This window comes from Ochotona curzoniae, unplaced genomic scaffold (assembly GCF_017591425.1).
Source record: "Ochotona curzoniae isolate NIBS_2020 unplaced genomic scaffold, NIBS_Ocur_1.0 contig_64, whole genome shotgun sequence".
Taxonomy (NCBI): domain Eukaryota; kingdom Metazoa; phylum Chordata; class Mammalia; order Lagomorpha; family Ochotonidae; genus Ochotona; species Ochotona curzoniae.
The window spans coordinates 34,218,479-34,238,297 of record NW_024466502.1 but is presented as its reverse complement, the minus strand read 5'-3'; the positions used below and the strand labels follow the sequence as shown (position 1 = coordinate 34,238,297).

Sequence of the window (19,819 nt, the reverse complement as noted above, 5' to 3'; positions counted from 1 at the left end):
TATTCAGCAACCTATCTTGATCTGTTTGATATTTTATTAACTTATACTTCTGTATTAATTCTACTTACACAAATCTCAATAAAAGTCATAGTCAAACAGATGAATGAAAACGAAGCCATCTCTACATCCTTCCCAGGATGTCCCTATGATGGTCCTAACAATCTCTTTACAACTACTACCTTCTTCATTTGGTCATTTCATAACGGTGAGAACAACTGACCCGATATTGAAAACAACTTGAGTTAACTTTCCTTTGGTGGAGGTGCGGGAGGGGTAGTGTGGAGGGGTTTAAATGGTAGAAAGGCATAAGGAATTCAAAATAAATATTAATACAGAACTATGCATTATAAAAAGATCTTTACTTGGTCAAAATAAAATTTTGGTGAGTTTGAGCATGTAATGGACACAACAAAATCAAATAAACTTTCTTACTAAAGGAAGGCAGTGATCCCTATAAAGCAAGTCACTCCATTAGGAAAGATGGTAAGAACTGCGTCCTGATTTTAACTGAAGCAATCAATGATGCCTTGGCAGCCATGGAAAGTACTCAGGGTCATCATGGATAACAGGTGCCCTAGGGTACTCAATGTCTCAATACCTCCAGTTACATGGAAAGATTAGTGGAAATATTGTACGGAGAAACCATCTGATATTCTACTGTAGACTGCAGTTGTTGGTTTACGAGATTAATTCAGCTGACTGAGTCATAACTGACAGGCAAGGCCAAAGTCAGTATTTCTGTTCAGCCTCACCCCACTGTTTGGATTCCGAATGAAATCCAAATGAAATACCTAAATGCCGAGACAACCCAATAGCTGTAATCATATTCTATCAGACCAAGTATTATGCTGCTCATAATAGAAAAGAGAGGTATACCATCTGAGTTCAGGATTTCTGTCCTCAGATATGTCCTACTGTACCTTCCCGTCACACTCTGGGTGTCAAAGCTGATACTCAGGCAAGTCTGTTACTGTGAGTAATAATAATGGTCTTTTCTTTTTAAACCTAAGAGTTCCCATTTTGACTGCACCCCAGAAGCTGTAGTGGACTAGCATGTTATTTTATGAATCGCATAAAAAGTTGTGGAATTTTCATGTTCTCTACACCCACAGCACAAGTGCAAGGCAGGAGGATCTGAATGACACCACAGGACAAGGATCACAGGGCATGCTGTCCCTGCAGGCCTGAGGACACATGTCAAACAGAAACACCAATTAGCTTTAGGATTCTCATAGTTCCTTTCTTGACCAAAAGGCAGCACAATTCACCTAGGTCCATGAACAAGAAAGAATTTCAACACTTCTCTCGAATATAGATATGCTTCTGATAACCTGGTGAAGTGTAGCTCTGACAAAGAACATGGAAGATACAGGCAACAGAAAGGGAAGAAGAAATCAAGGTAAAAAGATTAAGAGAAATAAGGAGCTTGGAACTGTTGAACCTGCGCTTATTCTAATCTACTAAGCAGTGCTGGATGATGTGAAGGGCTGACCACACCCAGCACCACTGGCCCTAGGATGGACGGGGAAGGTACAACTCCTAAACCAGCTGCTGTTCACATCTGTCTGTCCCCATTGTCTCCAGTACTGACCAGAGCAGGGGGTTAGGAGAGGGGTTCCCAGTAGAATGCTGTTCTATTAGGGTGTGGCCAGTTGGTTTTGCCATTGCTTCTAGTGCTGTATTATCCACACAGGGCCTGCAAGAGAATCTGTAAGTTGTCCAATAGTATATTCTGTGTAAGTCACCTAGAGGGGATTATATTGCTTGCAGCTGGATAACTATCTGATACAGTTGAAAAAAGAAAATGCTTATTTTAAGCCCCATATTCATATCTGTACTTTCTTTTCTGATAAGACTCTAAAGCCTGAAACTATTTCATTTCAGGTAAACAGCCTTTCATTTTCTTACTACATCAAATGGGTAAAAAGTACACTCAATTCGATCATAATCATAAGCAAATTATCTTTATTATTATGATCAAACTATAAAAAAAGCAATCGTCTTTTAAAAACTACTTTGTTATAAATATACTTTGCAATAAAAGAACAATCAGGCTTTTTTTTTAACTACCTCCCAATTTCTCTAATTTAAAAGCAAACAATGCTTTGTATCTTATTCAGTGACAAACATGTTTTACTTTTAATTTGGTGATTTGCTGATATCATCCAGACTACGAGTGCATTTTAATAAATGCAAATTGTATAGCTAATGGAATGAAATAAGCATTTAGAGCATCGGCTTTATGGGAAAATTAATAGCTGGCTAGCTCTAAAATATACTTTATTGGGAGGAAATTAAGAAATATCCAAAAGAAAGTATTTTCAGATATTAGGAAAGTGTTACTTGGTAATTTTAAAGGAAATAGCACATAATTACTAATTAGAAAATATACTTTTTTAAAAAAAATCTAAGATAGCTTCTTAGAAAATGGTACCTTATATACTTAAGCTTACCATCTCTGGGTATTTCACCTATTAAGGTTAATAACAAGAAACCCTCACTGAGGAGCAAAAATTTACAATAAAAATATCATGAATAAAATGAAATCTGAAAAATTCTTCACATTGCCTATTGTTAATAAAGATCCATGGAAATGGAATTTGAATGTGTCATAAAAAATGAGAAGTACACACAAGTAATACACAATTTCATTTCTTGATTTTAAAAAGTTTCAAAATATATCAAGGAGTTGGCTTTCTGGTCAGCAAGTTAAACTACTGCATGTGACATCAGTGTCCTGGGAGTAGCGTAGGTTCAGAGCCTGAGAACTGACTACACTGCTTCTAGTCCAACTCCATGCCAATGTGGCTGGGAAGATAGTAAAAAAAAAAAAAAAAAAAAAAAAAGACCCAAGAACTTGAGTCCCTGTCACCTACACGGGCTAGCACGTGAGGATTCACAGCCCTGATTTTCAGACAAATAAATCTCTAAGACTATTTATAAAAAGACAAAGGTAAGAAACAGTAAGGAAAGCAGGTAGAAACAGAAAAGACATTATAAGGAACATAAATGAATTGCCGTTACTATTCAGTGTAACAGAAAATATAACTTTTAACTAACACACATTTAGTTTTAGCAAATTGAGTCACCACACAAGTTTGTCAAGAATGGGATCAAAAGTATGATTCCATAACTACCAAAGGAATATGTTGCTATCAGCCCCCATCCTCCCCACCTCTATTCACTGAACAGTAAGTATGACAAATCATAAGTTTAAAAAAATCATCTCTAGGGACCTCTCCCTTCCTTAGGTTGCTGCTTAGGGTAGCCCCAGCGTTGGGTCCAGCTGGGGCCCTCACCCTGCCCCTCAGGCAGGCTGCCCAACAGCATGCTCTGGAGACCTAGGGTATGGGCTTACATGGGGACTCGGGGATGGCAAAGGGAGAGGTGAGTGGGGACTTAAGGATTCAAGTCCAAGTGAGGAATTACTACTGAGGGACTTCCACAGACAAAGCCACTGTACCTCCAGGTAAGTAAGGGGGCTGAGACAGAGTGATTTGGGTGGGGGAACAGGAGGACCTTTAAGGATCAGACTGAAATACCAGCACACATGGGAGACCTAAGCTGGGATAGTTAGCATCAACCATCACCAAACACCACTTACTGCCACACACTAAATCTAGGGCTGGGGGCCTACCTGGCAGGGCTAGATCAAAGTACCAACTAATCAGAGTTGGAACAGGCTGGGCCATGGCAATAATCAGTGAGTGAAAAAATCGGGTCTTGGGGCAGAATCTGTGGAGGATATGTGGAATTGCAGGCTGTGGAATTGCAGTCTCCATTGGCACACACAGGAGCTGTGGCTGGGAACAGGCCTGGCTCGGTTTGGATTCCCACTGGTGAGCGCAAGAGCTGGAATGGGGGCAGCAGGCTGGATGTGACTGCATCATAGGCATGCCACTCTGGGCTAGACTCCAGCACCCACTGGTACTCATGAGAGGCAGGGTGAGTGAAGAATGGGCTGGGCTAGGTCTTGGCTCCTGCTGAACCCTGTGAGAGCTGTGTCTGGGTGTGGACCAGGTATGGCTGGGCTGTAATACCTATGTAAATGAACCAGAATGGGTGTGGGCTGGTTGGGCAAGGACACTGTTCCTGCCAGGACAAGAGGTAGACAAAGACAACCTGGGACAAGGATCCACCAGTGTGGAGGAGATCTGCCACTGGGAAGAGGCATGATGGACAAGCTTTGTAAACTCTTGTCAGGACACAGTCCTTGCAGTTGAGTGGAAGAATTAAGGAGCAGCTCAGACCAGCTCAGGTTATAGTACCCACTGGATACATGTGGGTCAGGTCTAGGGGTAGACCAGGCTGGGCCAGTTTAAAACATCCACTGGCAGATGTGAGAACTAGGACAGGGTGCAGGAGGGGCAAGGTTGGGTCACAACACCAGCCAGTTCACACTAGGGCCAGGATAGGGGACTGTTCATATTAGGACCAGCAGGAGCTGCGACTGTGGTCAGGCTGGACCAAGCCAAGATGTGTAATGTGCTGGTTGATGACAAAGGTGAAGCAAACCATGCCAGTCTGAGGGCAGTGGGTGCTAGGTCTGTGAACCCTGGGGGTGTGGGGTCTGGCAGGGCCAGGGTCCTCGAGTCTGCCTGCAAGGTGGGTATCAGGTCTGTAAGCCCCAGGGGCAAGGGGGCGGGGGCGGCGCTGGTTGCCTGGCCCCAGTCTTTGAACCTGCCTGCAAGAACAAGTCCTCCTCAATGAAAAAGACAGAGCACAGACGGCAGATCCTGATGCACATGGAGAATATGGAACCACATCAGGACCTGCATAGGATATCTGGTACCACAGAAGGACAACAGAACAAATTGGACAATTACCCCAGCCGAAGGTGACAGCAAAAATCTGCATGAATGGAGACTCTAAGGTTGACTGTGTCAGCCAATAGACATTGGGTTTCCTCAGAACTATCCAAACCACTTGGACAGAATCCTCTGAACGTGCACCACATCAGGACCCTGGGTTGATATTCGGTGGCTGTTCCCATCCCTGGGTACCGGGTCAGCCAGGAGTCTGGGTATGGATTCTGTCTTTATCTCCCCCTCTTCCCAGAAACAGGAAGAAGCAATGATCACACCCACTTCTGCCTAATCCTCGATCCTTCCACACCGTTCAACTATATAAACATAATCAAAAAATTCAAAAATCTCTAAAAATGTTCAGAGCACATTTTTAACAGCCAAAATGTGGAAAGAACACAAATATTCATGTTCTAAACCACAACACAAAATGTATACACCCATTTAAAGGACTAATTTGCAATAAAAAAATGAAGCAGTCATAAATATCCTATCATGAATGGAACTTAAAAGGGCCCCTCATAACAAATCACAGATCACATGATTGTCATTTATGTTAAATATATGTAATACACAAACCTACAGTGATAAAATGTGTCCGTGGTTGTCAGTGAGAATATAAGGTTGGCTGCAACTAAACACTCTAGAATTTATTGCAATCAAAGTAAAAAATTCCCACCATGCCAAAAACCACCCCAATTATATACTTAATTTCTTATTTATTAGGCACAGGGACTGGGACAAAGATTTCCAACTATTGGTTCACTTTCTAAATGCTTATAATGGCTGAAATTGGGAGCCCAGAAAAATCTTAGATTTACTGTACTTGAAAGAGTTACAGAAAAACTGAGGGATAGAAAGAGATCTTTTATCTGTTGGTTCACTCCCCAAAAGGGCACTACAGTTAGAGATAGCAGGTCCAAAGGTGAGAGTTGGGAGGTTTTTCCAGAGCTCCCATGCGGATGCAGATGTCCCAGCACTCAGGCCAACCTGTGCTGCTTTCTCAAGCATATAAACAGTGAGAGGGATCAGCACTGAGGAAGCCAGGACTCTACCCAACATCTCTATGGGATGCAAGAACCACAGGCAGAGGCTTACGCTCCTAAGAGATGGACCCTGCCTCCAGGCCAGTCTTATACCTCTCAAAGGCCAGGTTCCAGCAACCCCAAGAAAAACTTGGGTCTGAAAATGAAACTACATAAATATTTTCTTTAAGGATGTTCAGGTTTGATTAGCACTAATCATAACAATAATTATATTAATGAAAACCTCCTGTGTCTTTTTATTAAAGGAAAAACTAAACATTATTATGCAGCTTGGATACTAAGATACTTAAGTTGAAATGCGACTTTTTAAAGCACTTATGAAAATACCTATTACCTTGAGTTTCACTATGACACATGCAAACTCAATTTTTTTAGTTAAGAAAATTAAAACAGGAGGCAGCATGATTCACATAAATGGCAAAACTTCTTAAAAATTTTAGTAACCAGTTAATGAGACAAACAATTTATACTGTGTGATTTTTACAGAAAAGCCTATCAGTACAATATAAATTCATGTTGTAGTATAACTTAAAATTCTGTATATTCAATAAAAATCATGTTACAAGAGGTTAAATGGCATATACAGCTTCCTAATGTACTCTTCTCTTCAGAGATAAACCAGTGACAAAACAATATGGATGAACTGTCACTTGGAAGCAACTGATACATGTGAAACTTACCTGCAGTTGAGCTGAATTGTGCCGAAGGCCTTCCACAATAGAAGAAAATCTGTCAATTTTTCTTTCTTCTCCAGCTGACGTTAAAGCTTCTAAAACGTCCTCCAGGCTATTGGAAATTTTCAATCCATTAATTAAATTCCAAGTAGCAAATAACCCAATTGCTTCATTCTACAAACGGAGTCAATACAGCCCGGCAAACAATATTTCAAAATAGCTTTACTAAATATATGGCATTTTGCAAAACACTGGCCTAATATGACATGCATTAACTCATCTGTCCCTGACAAGAAGTTGTAAAGATGTTGATCAAGAATCTAAATAGAACCTACTACATGTCAAGTACTCTTCATGGTATTTTACAAATATTGATTCACGGGCCTGGTGCAATGGCTCAGTTTGCTAGATGCTCACCTTGCAAGAGCCAGGACCACATATTGTTGCCAGTTTGTGTCTTGGCTGGTCTACTTCCACCTCCTGTCCAGCTCCCTGCCTGTAGTCTGGGGAGGCAGTGGATGATGGCCCAGGGCCTTGGGACCCCACATTCGAGTGGGAAACCCAGAGGAATCTCATGGCTCATGACTTCAGATCAGCTCAGCACGGGCCACTGCAGCCATTTGTGGAATGAGCCAGTGGATGGAAGAAATTGTCCTCTCTTCATAAAATCTGATCTGCCTTTCGAATAAAAATTATTTCAGGGGGGCGGAGAAACCAAGAGACAGACTCATTTAATGTAAACAAGCAGTACCCAATATGTACTGCTACTAATCGGTATCAAAGGTTAGGAAAATAAGGCCTTAAAAAGTCAAGCTAGTTTTCACATCTAATAAAACGGTAGAGCAAGGATCTTAATATTAGATAGTCTAATGTAGTAAGCCCCACAAGAATTTGCAAGAACGACATGGGAATGTCTCCCAGGAAAGAAAAAAAGCGTAGTAACCAAAAACATATATGGGAATTATAAAAATTCAAATATAAATTACACAAAATTATTCAAGAACTATACTTCCTTCTCTATTAAACAGTTTAGGGTCTGGCGCAGTAGCCTAGCAGCTTAAGTCCTCGCCTTGCACAAGCCAGGATCCCATACGGGCACCAGCTCTAATCCCGACAGTCCTGCTTCCCATCTAGCTGCCTGCTTGTGGCCTGGGAAAGTAGTCAAAGACGGCCCAGAGCCTTGGGACCCTGTACCCGCATGGGAGACCCAGAACAGCCTCCAGGGTTTGGATTAGCTCAGCTTTGGCTGTTGCTGCCACCTGGGGAGTGAATTAACAGACGGAAGATCTTTCTTTCTGTATCCCCTCCTCTCTGGAAATCGGACTTTACAATAAAAATAAATCTTTAAAACAAACAGTTTAATAATCCATAGTTATCAGTACCTAGCATTTGCAGAAGTTCATCTGTGCACATAGGCATCTGGTACTAAAAACTGATCATCACTGTGATATCTTTTCTAAAAGAAACAAAAATAATACGAAAGAGGAAGGGAAAAGATGATGAAAGATAGGGGTAGGGAGGAGAGGAGGAAGGGAAAACAGAGGGCAGACAGAGGCAAACGAGTCAAGAGAAGAAGAGGATAGGACAAAGCAGGCAGAGTCCAAAATGGAGAAAAGATGAAAGAAAGGGGGGAAAGGAACTAAGATACAAGAAGGAAAAGAGGAAGAGAGTGCAAAAGCTACAATGTACAGGGAGTAAAACCCATGCTGAGCTTCATACCAAACCTCATTTGGAATTTTTATATTGGGAAAGTGAACATACTGGCTTTGCATGTTTGGCACTGCAGTTGGGCATAAGTCTATCCCCAGATGGGCATTAGAGATTTCCCAGGGGCACATGGGGCCAGACCTCCATCAGTGTCTCTGGCTCTCCAATGAAGGCATCAGATGAGCTGGCTTAATCCCACCAATTCTAGTAGAGCTAGATTCAGACAAATCAGAAGTATCCATTTGCAAGTCTCAGATCTATACTTGCATGTGACAAATATTCATTACTTTTTTGGTTCTTCAATTTCTATGTTTTTATCCTTTTTAAAATATATTTTAAACATTTTTAAAATGCTTTCTTATATTTAGAACCACAATCCTTTTCTAAAGAAAAAAATGTCTCAATGTATGTAAGAAGTCTTCAAAAAGTGCATGGGAATAACTATTATGGGAAAACTATTCATGATTTATTTTTTTGCAACACTGTAAAATCTTTAAAAGATTTGTCTTCTTTGAAAATTTATTATTTAACACTTAGAGTACCAGGGAGAGTGACGGAGGGAAATTTCCCATCCACTAGTTAACTTTCCAAGCATTTGCAATGGCCAAGGCTAGCAAAAATGAAGCCAAGAACCAGGAACTCCATCTGGGTCTCCTCTGTGGGGTGCTCAAACCCTTAGGGCCATTTTCTTCTGACTTCCCAGGAACATGAACAGGGAGCTGCTTCAGAATCTGAGCAGTTAGGACCTGAACTCATACAGTGTTGGTGTTCAAGCCACGATTTACCCGGCTCATGGTACCGCAATACCAATCCTCACATACTTAACTTCAATTTCTCCACAAACTTTTCGAAATATGCTCATGAATAACAATCTCTTAGCTATAGCTTAGACAAATATGGTATGTTAAAGTCCCAGTGTACATTTAGTAAACAAGGCCTTTATACCCTCAGCCAGTGAAATGCCATTACACACTTCACTTAGTAAGTCCACAGGGCAGGTATACATAAAGTTTGAATTAATTTTTCTCAAACATCTAAGAAACAGAACCTATCACATTTTTCAAAATCTTTATTTCCACTGTTTATTTATATTACAAAGCAATTTTTAAAAGTACAATGAAAAAAATCAGTTTTCATAACTATTTAAGCTGATAACTCCTATGTCCAATCAGAGAACTAGTACATAAACATCTACCTTCAGCCAGTACCTAAATCATTTGCTTTAAAATACCTCAACACTTATCTGGAGCAAATTCTAGTCACAAGTAGAACGAACCATTAAATAAATCAACATATTAATCAAGTAACTAAAAAAAAAGTTTTAAACACTTACATGCTTTCTTCCCCGACAATGCACACTGCAGAAAGGAGTTTAACCACATCTGTCATCATACTGGGGTGCTTGGGATCCATGGCCCTGGCCAGCAAGGAAAGACTTCTCTCTTCACTCATAATTCTTTCTAAGCCATACTACAACGTTTTGAAAACAAAAGGTTAAATGTCAGAGAGCTAGCAAAATTGTGCATTTTTTTAAAGATTTATTTTTATTACAAAGTCAGATATACAGAGAGAAGAGAGACAGAGAGGAGGATCCAATGATTCACTGCCCAAGTGAGTGCAAAGGCCAGCGCTGCACTGATCCGAAGCCGGGAACCAGGAACCTCTTCCAGGTCTCCCAAAGCTTTGGGCCGTTCTCAACTGCATTCCCAGGCCACAAGCAGGGAGCTGAATGGGAAGTGGAGCTGCCAGGATTAGAACCAGCACCCATATGGGATCCCGGCGCGTTCAAGGCGAGGACTTCAGCTGCTAGGTAACACCGCAGGGCCCAAGGTAACACATTTTTACATCTAGAAAAGTTGGAAATACAAAGACCATGTAGCATCCTTAAATTCATAAAAAGTAACTGCTGTAGGTCAAGTACCACCAGACTATCAAATCCAGATAATCCTTCAAAGGTCATAACAATACAGTTGATAATTATTAAAATAGGAATGTGTTCAAGGGGAGCAAGTGAGACTATGTTCTCAACAAGAACATATTCGACAGAGTCGGAGTCAGACACTGAAGCCATGAGGACCTTTTTCCAGGAAGAATAGGTGGTAAGGGAGGAAACTACCACAAGTCAATGCACAAATCTGCAGAGACCAGGGGAAACAATGTGTGAACCACACAGGCAATTCTTCAACTAGAACGTATTTTCAGTAACATTAACTTAATGTATGCAAAGTTTCAACACACAACTACTACAAAATGTTTACTGATAATTCAAATTTTCACTCTAAGTATTTAAAAATCAAGTATGCCTTACAATTATAACATTTCCATCTTGACTAGCCACATTTCCAGTTCTCAAAAGCCACAGGACTACAATGCTATACACTGCAGATCTAAATGTTAACGCTTAACATGGGCAAGACAAGAAGTGAATGGGGCAGATACCATGTGAAAACCGCCTCAATGAGGAGATATATATATATTCTAATCAGATTATTTATCTTCACTGAGACAAAGCAGTTGTAAACACATTACCTAAATGGGATGATTTAAGATAAGGATATAGTTTGCTTGCTACTGCCAGGATGTTAGATCCAATTAGAAGATAGGTAGTTATGTTAATGACAGTGTTTTGATTTATGAATGCCTATATCATTTGGGCTTACAATTTACAGAAGATAAATATCAAACCACAGAGGATGAACAGAAGCAATAAAACAATACTATTTATCTCACATCTCAGAATCCTTCTAAAGCTGAGAAATAGGTTGTTTAGCTGCCACAAAACAGGAAGATAAAATGCCTTAATCCAGATTATAGTCCTATTAACTGTGGCTTAATTCAAAATTAGCAGTACATAAGAGGAGCAAAGTTGAACTGATAGCAAGTTAAAACCTAAATGTTTTCTCATGAAATTCCACCTGTAGCTCTTATTTTTATGGGGTATTAATTTAAAGAAACCTTCATGATGTGAAGAAATATTTCAGTTGCTTTAAACCTGTAAAAAACATTGGGATACTGGATAAAATACAAGCAGAACGACAAAGAATTCAGAGTAGGATTCTTGGAGAGACTTCTCTGTCTTTGTAGTGATGGGGGAAATAGACAAAGGAACAGCTATACCAGGTGGAAAGTCACCTTTGTGGTATCAAGCTGCTTAACAGGAAATAGAATAGGATGAAAATCAGAACAGGGTTAAATACTTCAATATGCCTCAGTAATCATCCCTGGGAATTGTAAGCAGCTTATAAAGTTAACACTTAGATCAAATTCAGAAAGTCAGTCAATAATTAGCAAGTAAGAAAGACTGGCTCTGTCCTAATAAACTTGAGAATTGAGTCAGGCTTGCCTCCAGCCCTTGCCTTTAATTCCCACCCGGCTGGCCTTAGTACTTCTCCGTCAGGAATCAAAAATCCCATGGCTCCTCCAGCAATTCAAAGCTACTCAGGCTAATTTCCTTCAGTATCTTCTGATAAGCCCTCCAGCCCTAGAATCACCATGCAGTCAAGGGTAGAATACAAATATTTTCTGATTACATTGTCTTGACCATTCTCCTGTGACCCTAAGCAGGTGACTGCTCCCTTCTTGTGTATAACTAGTCTCAATTACTTAAAATACAAAGGAAAACAAAAATGTTGACTCTGAGAAACGGTTAACCTTACCAGAGCTAGCAGTAAACTGCATTTAATGAAGGTTATTGCCAGTTAGAGCAGCAAGACAAAGATTGGAAGGTGTAGGGTATATCTTTGCTGAACAGCAAGGATTCACTTTGGGTAGTATGACAACTGACCTATTCTAAACAAAAGACCACTGCAACCTTCTATTAACATTCCACATGAGCCTCATTATTACCTAACAGAATTTCAGCCATTGATGATGATAGTTTAGGTAAGCAGTATCCACACTACATGAATTCTGGAGCTGATCAACCACCTGAGGTTTGCTGATTCCAGCAGCAGTGACACTGTGGGTCAGGAGGGGACTGGGGGAGAAGCAGGACATTCTTACTAGCAGTACTCTTCCACAGCAACATGCAAAAAGGCTTCAAAATGGAGCCTCTATTTGCGTTGGTCTTAAATTAACTTTTCATCTTTGCTATCTTTTATTTTCTCACTCATTGAAAAGCTATTTCATGTTATGGGAAATGTTATCAAATTGTTTATATTACATAAATACAAGTACCAAATACAGGTGCTATATTCTTTATCATTGAAGAATTATACTAAAGATGCTTAACAGATTTCTATCCGTAGATATGCTCAATTATAGTTCAGTCTTGACATTTTAAAAAAATGTACATTATACATACACAATGGTCTCATGTTATGAAGCTTACCATTACAGAATGAGACATAAAACTTCTAAGTCCTAAAAATAAAAAAAGGTACCTAGTAATCTCAAATCTAATTTTGCAAAAAGACCAGGAAGTTCAATACAAAAGAATGTTAGATTTCTAACATATTTTTCCTTGATAAATCACATTTGATTGAAGGAAACCAGTAGAGAAAAAAATCTTACTGGCAAAAGAGAAAACCAGGCCCCAGAGAGTAATTCTATAGGACATTAATTGAAAAATGCAAATTTTTTCTTGTGCTTAATAAAACAAAAAACTGTTAGTAGTTTAAGTACTATAACTAAAGTGTGCAGTCCTATGAAGTTTTATGTCTAAAAATAAGGTAAGATTTTCCAAAATAAACTGGAAATACACAGATGATTTTGCTATAGAATTAAAAAAAACCATCCTATCATAGGTAAAATTTTCTCTTCCTACATATAAAAAACCCAACTTGTAATTGTAACATTACACATCATGGCAAAGATGTGCTCAGATGCTGAAGTTGAAGAAATAGCATGGAATGATGCCAAATTCTACAACTCACAGTATATGGGACAGAACTATTGTCAGAAAAATTAACTTTAGTCACGAGTGTAAAGGATGTCACCTTGATGAATGCCAATTCTGCAGAGCCTCCATGTTATGGCTGGTCTTAACACTGCTTCTGTCAAGCATCCCTGTTCCATTTCTGGAGCCTGTTCATTGTTATTTAATTTCATTCCAGATTCCAAATTCCTAGAACTCAATTTTTACACCTGCAGTTCCTTCTAAGTGTTAGTGCAAACTATATAATACACATGTATTAAATGAAGTATCATTATGTATTTTAGAAAAGTTGAATAGAGAGGAGAGGAGAGACAAAAAGAATGGAGAAAAGAAAGTAATTTTGGGAACAGAGGAAACAGAGAAAGGAAAGAAAAATTCATCAACATGCGAGGAATTAAGCCTCTTAAGAGTGTCCAATCATTCTCCATATTTTCCTGTTGCAAGACAACTGGATTTATTAAAAACAAAAAAGAACCCAATACAGTATGTTGTTTTTGTTATGCACTTTGAAGTACATCAGGGCAATACATGTTAAGTGCACATGAATTTCTATATTACAGAATGCTAATTCATAGAACTATGGACAAATGCTAATTCACTATGCACATACCTGTGTATTCATCAAGGCTTTTAGACATTGTATGACTTTGTGTTGATTCTTCTTTATAACGTTGTCCTGCCTGTATTGACATAAAACATACCAATGCTGGCATTAGAGCTGGATAAACAAACGCAGCTTGCTCAAAAGCAATTAGTAGCAATACTTACGTTTTTCTTTTAATTAATTTTTCCAAAATATCTAGTAATATTCCAAGACCCTCGCATCCAAAGCTTTCGACCCAACTGAAAAACATGAAAGGACTAATTAGTCATATGTTTTCAGCATTCTCACTTGAAATATCAGGTAATATTACACATTCACATTTTATACTTGACATATTCATAATCAGAACTATAGAACACTGGAAGTGTGCTCATTCATGATAACTGACTGAAGGCATTTGTGTGCTGAAGTCAGCTCACATGGGTTTCTAAGAGCTCACTGGGCCCCGTTCCTCGTCCATGCTCTGTATCTAGTGACAGTACGCGAGTCACCCAAGGTCAAAGCCTTTACACCAAGGACAGTGGCAAACACTAAGTCAGCACTTCACCCAATCATCTACCCACATCTGGCTACAAGTCAGCTATCAGATAACACTGGATAAGCCCGACTTCAGGCTACTCAGAGAACAAAAACTAGAGAAAAAAAAATCCATAAAAAGGAAAGATGCAAAGTCACACACCAACAGTGACAAAAGTTACTCAAAATGTTCAAAAGAGATGTTCTCAGAGAATTTCTCAAAACACTGAAACTCACTCCTACAGATGTTAACTAATTAAGTATCAAAGTTTAGTTAATTTAAATAAAGACGGGGGAGGCAAGTATTTCAAAAGTTTTAAAATGAGTATTTCTAAACTATACCTACTCTGGGCATTTGGCCTAGTGCTAAAAAGGCCAAGACGCCCCACAGCCCACACCAGAGTGTCTGAGCTGAACTCCCAGTGTCAGCTCCCAACTCCAACTTCCTGTTGATGTGTACTCTGGGAGGAAGCAGTGCTTAAGTTGTTGGGATCCAGGGAGTCCCAGAATAAGTTCCTGGCTTCTGGGCAGTATACCACAACAAACATGCAATAGCACCTGCCCTCCCGCCACCCCTCCATCTCCTTCCCATGTACTGCTAACGTAAAATCAATCTTTAAAATTTCAACTGTTCCCTAAACTCACTAATCACTCATGGCAACTTCTATATCTAGGACATGCTTCCCAATGCACAAAAATTCACCGAGTTGCAGCAATACTACCTTGGGAGAAATAAATACTTTTCATCGATGGTACTTTGGAAAACATCTACTAATATATATAACAATGGTAATACTCATCAAAATAATGAATCAGTGTGTTTCTCTGTATACATGTTTATGTGTTTTTAGTTTAGGTATGTGTAGTTTGAACATGTTAAAAAATCAAAATTTCTTCTAACAGATCATTATGAATAAAAGTCACATACTAGAAACATGTCATTTTCTTTAAGATATCACATTTCCAATAAATGAATAAAAGTCATGATGTTTTCAGAACAATAAAAATATGAAAATCCACCCTCGTAATTTTCCTACTTCTAAGAATACCATTTGCCCACGTAAAAATAAAGAGGGTTTCTCATTTTATAAAGTAGAAATTCGCAACTTGGATTAGCAGTCTGTCACCAGGCTATTTTACTCATCACTCCTCTGTCTACTGAAAGCCCTGAAATAACTAATGTAAGGATGCACTGAAACAGCGAAGATACATCCCTGTAGAAGACTGAAGATTGCCATTATAGTTAAGTGAGGACAAAGTTAAATAGAAGTTGCTGTTTTCAAACCAGGATGCTACTTCAAAAGTGAAGAGTTTGCTCCCCACTATCAGCTCCAGACAGATTACCTGTAGGCATTTCAAATCTTGCTTTCATGTTGCATGAAAACACCTACAGCATCCCACTTAACTGCTTGCCTTGTTGACATCCTATTCTGTATTTATTCTTATTTCACATGCAGCAGGGAAGCTTGAAATCAAATATGTAAGAAGTAATTTGAGAGTATTACATAGACTGGTATTGAGACGCAAGAAGATAGTCTGTTCACCAGACCTGACTGTGTTAGTACTTCACAGTGGGCCCTCCATTTTCTTTGAAGTCATTTTACAACAATTGCTAGATTCAAAAATATATTCATATAGATATTCTAAAGCTAATATAAATGTTTAGCATTACTCATACTGTTCTCACTTCATTGAAAAGAATATGCTTACTATTCACCAAACTGCCTTACACAATAATATGCAAAGTACTTTTAAATTATGTTGCTGCAAAATTGCAGTAGATAATATGCTTATGTTGTGACCCATTATAACATTCAGGCCACACACCAACCCACTTGAACCAGTTAGCTCTCTGTTCCAATTAATTAATAGAACACAGATATTTAAAATTTATCATCCCTAACAATTAGAGTAGCACAACCCAGAAGATCTCAAATTATGTCTCAATATCCCAGGTAACTCTTCTCAAGTACAAAATATATAACTCAACTTCAGAATATATAACACTTGAATCTATTCACATACTACATATAGACTATCCTATAAAACATAATGTGCATATGAAAAGACATTGTGCCAAATCCTTTTTATAATCTTTCAATTCATAGTGGGAATTAATTTTTCAACACTAACGAAACCACACTGGTAGACAACAGTCTTCCAAAAACCCAATCATACTTCACATTTCACAAGCATATAAAAGGAAAATAGAGGCACAGCAAACAGGAAAAAGGATACTACCACATTTCAGAACCAAAGAATTAATGTAATAAACATCAAAAACAAGCTAATGAAAACACAAATAATTAAGCATAGAAAGTCCCTTTGCTTTCTGAAGAATCTGCAAAGCCAACATATTGTTGTATTAACAAACTGTCACACATGAACTATTTCCAAGTGTTTCACCAACCCTCCTCCACCCCACGCACTCTTCAGAGCAGCATTGTTTTTAAAGACCAGGTAGATAGCACTTCCTATTTTTTCTGGAAGAGGTGTTCAGGATAAAGGTGATATCGAATAGGTAGGTCTGCAGCCTCAACAGGAGTTTACAGGAATCCATAGCTTTCTACACAAGAAAAAAATTTCTCATCATTGTCTAAGAAACAACCTGGGAAAAAATGATCAACCCATCTATAGATGATCAATCTTCAGCAAACAAAATCTACAGTATTTGTTCTGTGCTTGACAGTACAATACCCTGAGGCATTCTGTGGTTTAACTATAAATCGCACGTCTGGCTGAATAAGCACTGTGCAAATGCTGCTGCTTCGTGATTAGCAATGACAGATCTGTATGACATACTAGAGGGGGGAAAAAATTACTTCAGGAAATGAAAAAAAAATAGAGTGAACTACTAATTTAACAAAATCTTCCCCTGCACTTTAAGTAACAACAAATACTAAACTCTTTAATTGCCTCAAGGAAAACGAAATGTACTACCAGGTAAGCAATCTGCAGCAGAAGTCTCAAAGTACGAGAAAAGAAAAGTCAGAGACAACAGAACTGAAATAAGAAACACAGGCGGCATGGGGCACTACAGTGTTCAAAACCACCTTTAAATGCTCAAATGCAGCTTAGGCTTTGAAAGGCTTCCAGAGGCAGAGGATGAAATGCCAAGTGTTGAAGGGTTTTCTGACACTCTGAGGTCTTAGGAAGCAGATAGTCACCTCAGACAGCAACCGAGGCAATAGGCCTAGCAAAAAGCAACCAATCCTATCGCATGTTTCTTCACAAAGGAACCCATCTAATTTCACCACTTTGTGAAGTCATTCCCTTGTTTCTGGATGCACTCTGAGGAGACAAAGTAAATCACAGGTGATTAGAACCCAGATAGACACCCCAGAGCCCAAGGGCTACCTGATGGTACATTCTTTTCTGAAGATATGAATCATTTCTTAATTATACTAGCACTGGAATGGATTAAGTACTCAAACAGTTTTAGTATAAAATCTGAACCTTCCTTCAGCTTTTATAAATAAAGGAACACATCAAGAGAGGTCACAGTCACCTAGAAACAGCCATCCAGGCATGTTAAAACCAAGGCCTGCACTCTTGATATATGTAGATAAAGTCACAAAAAGAAGCCATCTTATGTGAGGCAATGCTAAGCCTGTCTCAAGCCTCATGTGAGAAGCATCAATTCTGATTTCAGAAGTGGTATTTATCCATCTGAGCCAAGGATGATGAATCGGAGTCCTTGTCCTACATCACACTTTAGCACACTTGATTGACTGCTGCTCAAAGGGTGATGCTTCATTACTACTAAAACTCAAGTGTTCAATTAATGAAGTCAGCCTTTCATAAGGGCTGTGTGCTCAATTCTGTACGAGCTAAGACAAATACAAAAATCAGCAAAATACGTTCTCTGACCTTGAAAGGATCACACGCACAGGTGGCTGAAACAAATGTTGAACACAATTATTTCCATAATAGAATAAATTGCTGTGATTATGGTACTATGGGGACAAGATAAAATACCAGCCTCTCCTGGGAATGTCAAAGCAGCTGATGTCGGACTTAAGTCCTGAAGGTAAAATCAGAGAAAGGAAGAGAGGTTTACAAGCAGGAGAAAATACACCTAAAGACATTATACATAAGATACGGCCAGAGCTAAATATCACAATATCACAGCCAGCTATCAGAAGTAAAACCAGAGAGGTGGAAGACAACTTGACCCTGAAAAGCCATATTCAAAATGGAATGGGCTACAAGAATCTATCAAAGGCTAGTTCTATGAGACAGGCAGAATAACTCACCCCTGCCCACCAACACACATATATATGCTAAACCCTAAGCTTATGAAAATACGGCTAAAGGAAAATTAAGGTCACTAGCCAGACAGCTTAAAATAGGGAGATTGCCCATTTAGGTGGGATGCAATCATATTCCTGTTAAAATCCGAAAACCTTTTGTAGGTTAGTAGCAGTGTTCAAAGTTAAAGGAATTCAACCCAACTTCAGTGCTTACGAAATGGAAGAAGGGAAACAAGAACCAAGGAATGTGAGGAAACTAACAAAGCTGGGAATGGCTTACAAGTTGACAGCTATGAAGGAAACAGGAATCTCCACCATGTGACTGCAAAGATCTAGGTTCTGCCATCAACCTGAATGAGCAAACTGAACTGAGTCTCCTACTTCATAATCATCTGTACTCACAAAAATATTATCTACTTTCCAGTTTTCAGAGTAATAGCACTGTGTATCTATACTGAATTGTGCCAACTTGGAACTCAACGCACAATTCCAGGATTTCCTGATACATTGAGATTACGGGTTAGAACGTTTCTGCCTTCATTTTCTTGCCATAGTGCTCCAGACACAAACTTTCAGCACTGGGCTATACAATAATGGGGAGAGCCGACTTCAATCAGCACCTATAAGCCCAGCTGTTGGAAGCTATAGATGCCTCCAAAAAACTCCCTTTGTGACTTTCCAAGGACTGACAAATTACCACAAAGCAGGCAGTTGGAAACAAGCAATACATCTTATAATTCTAAAGGCTAGCTGTCCAGTATCAAGACACCAGCAGGCCGCTGCCTCTCACCTTCCTTCCCTCTTCCTCACCTCTACAACGTATTCATCTTTGAAGAGCCCGTGCCTCCACCACATGGATATGTTTTTGCACATCTTATAGGACACCAGTACTATTGGATCAAGAGTCGATCCTTGGGCCCAGCACGATGGTGCAGTGGTTAAGGTCCTTGCCTTACACACGCCAGCATCCCATATGGGTGCCGGTTCTAATCCCGGCAGCCCCGCTTCCCATCCAGCTCCCTGCCTGTGGCCCAAGAAAGCAGTTGGGGAAGGCTGGAAAGTGAATCATCGGACGGAAGATCTTCCTCTCTGTCTCTCCTCTCTATATATCCGCCTTTCCAATAAAAATAAAATAAATCTTTAAAAAAAAAAAAAGAGTCAATCCTACCATCTTTGTGACATCATTTTTATAGCAAAGGCTCAATTTGTGGTGGTGGAAGGGAGCATTCTTTAGGGGAACATAATTCATTTAGCAACACCCTATTCCTAGTTTTCCAATTTCTCAGATTTCTTCAGTTCATGCTGATCTTTGTTAGGAATATATTAAGGCAGAAAAAG

General features: G+C 39.2%; 1 protein-coding gene across 4 annotated transcripts in view; it reads right to left on the bottom strand.

The window, feature by feature from the left end:
- Positions 1–19,819, bottom strand: part of DIAPH3 (diaphanous related formin 3) — a 449,656-nt gene that overhangs the window by 308,216 nt on the left and 121,621 nt on the right. For all 4 annotated transcript variants that reach the window (XM_040991319.1, XM_040991320.1, XM_040991321.1 and 1 more), the window contains 4 exons: positions 13,877–13,951; positions 13,719–13,788; positions 9,566–9,702; positions 6,532–6,637 (listed from right to left, as the gene is read on the bottom strand). In XM_040991319.1, coding sequence (XP_040847253.1) covers positions 6,532–6,637; positions 9,566–9,702; positions 13,719–13,788; positions 13,877–13,951 — 388 coding nt within the window. The remainder of the gene's footprint in view (positions 1–6,531; positions 6,638–9,565; positions 9,703–13,718; positions 13,789–13,876; positions 13,952–19,819) is intronic.